The sequence below is a fragment of the Sinocyclocheilus grahami genome, unplaced genomic scaffold, assembly GCF_001515645.1.
Source record: "Sinocyclocheilus grahami isolate Dianchi unplaced genomic scaffold, SAMN03320097.WGS_v1.1 scaffold3.1, whole genome shotgun sequence".
NCBI lineage: Eukaryota > Metazoa > Chordata > Actinopteri > Cypriniformes > Cyprinidae > Sinocyclocheilus > Sinocyclocheilus grahami.
The window spans coordinates 4,203,617-4,204,973 of record NW_015505182.1 but is presented as its reverse complement, the minus strand read 5'-3'; the positions used below and the strand labels follow the sequence as shown (position 1 = coordinate 4,204,973).

At 34.5% G+C, this 1,357-nt stretch overlaps 1 protein-coding gene across 2 annotated transcripts in view; it reads left to right on the top strand.

The window, feature by feature from the left end:
• Window positions 1-1,357, top strand: part of LOC107582052 (sex comb on midleg-like protein 2) — a 29,251-nt gene extending 27,894 nt beyond the window's left edge. For both annotated transcript variants that reach the window (XM_016267775.1, XM_016267765.1), the window contains exons 13-14: window positions 590-753; window positions 856-1,357. In XM_016267775.1, the coding sequence (XP_016123261.1) occupies window positions 590-753; window positions 856-978 (287 nt within the window). In that variant the 3' untranslated portion in view covers window positions 979-1,357. The remainder of the gene's footprint in view (window positions 1-589; window positions 754-855) is intronic.

Genomic DNA, 1,357 nt, shown 5'->3' with positions numbered 1-1,357 from the left:
AATTGGTGGCTGACTAAATACTTTTTTCCCCACTGTATATATATATATATATATATATATATATATATATATATATAATATTTTACAATAATTTTAGTGAGTGCAACTGTAGGTATCATCTTAACTTTTCCATTTTTTTTACTTGAATTTTGTCTGAAAAAGACGAACTTTCTACATTAGTAAGAATGACTACTACTACCTACCTCAATATATTTAGATTTTATTTAGATTATTCATTTTTTATATTACTATTATATTAAATACTAAAAAAAGTAATTTTTTTCCCCGTTTATTCCTTTTTATTTAAATTTTGTCTGGAAAAATTCATTTTATGAGTGAAAAAAAGTGACCTGATCATCCTGTTATTCTCTATGCATATACACAAAAATGAACATGCTGTGCACAGTATACATACTAGATATTGCAGAAGTAAGTATGTTTGAATGCTTCTTTGAACAGAGCCATGCATTTTGTAATGCGTATATATTACAAATTATAATAAATTCATCTGAATGTGTAAAGAAAAACCTTTTTGTAGTTTCCAAATTTATTAGCCATAACTACATTGTTTTTTTTGGTCGTTTTCTAGCTGCTAGCTCAACCACTGGGCCTGATCATCGAGCAACAGAGAAGGATCCGACCAAAACGTCTAGTAAAAGTCCATCATCCTGGAGTATAGAGGAAGTGATGCAATTTGTGCGTGATGCTGATCCACAAGCACTGGGCCCACATGCAGAGCTATTCAGGAAACACGTGAGATACGATTTTCTGGATTTCTCGTGTTTTTTTGCACTTTTTCAGAACAAGATTTACGAGTAGATTTTTTAACAGATTGATTGTTTTGCTTTTCCACAGGAGATTGATGGCAAGGCCTTGATGCTTTTACGGAGTGACATGATCATGAAGTACATGGGGCTGAAACTGGGTCCTGCTCTTAAACTTTGCCATCACATTGAGAGACTCAAACAGGCAAAATAGTAGCTGGATCCACTAGAGGGCAAAGGAGGAAAACGCAGGTTCTCTACATTTCAGAGTCAAACCACAGACTTCACTCAAGATACATGGATATTTATTATGTGTGACATTGATGGTCAGAGGTCCAACATATTGACCTACTTCAGCTGTACTCATTCCTGCTGGTTCAAATGGTGGGGGAAAAAACTGACCAGCCAAATATTTTCATTTTTGTGGCAAATGCAAAAATTAACAGCACCAGATTGACTTTTCAAAATGACCTAACTTTGCATGGACATTGTATACAACCATTGTGTACAAGAATGTTCACTGGCTCTCATCTAGGGAAAAAAATTCAGTGTAAAACTGCAGCTACAGACCTCAGTACCTCAGCGATACGATG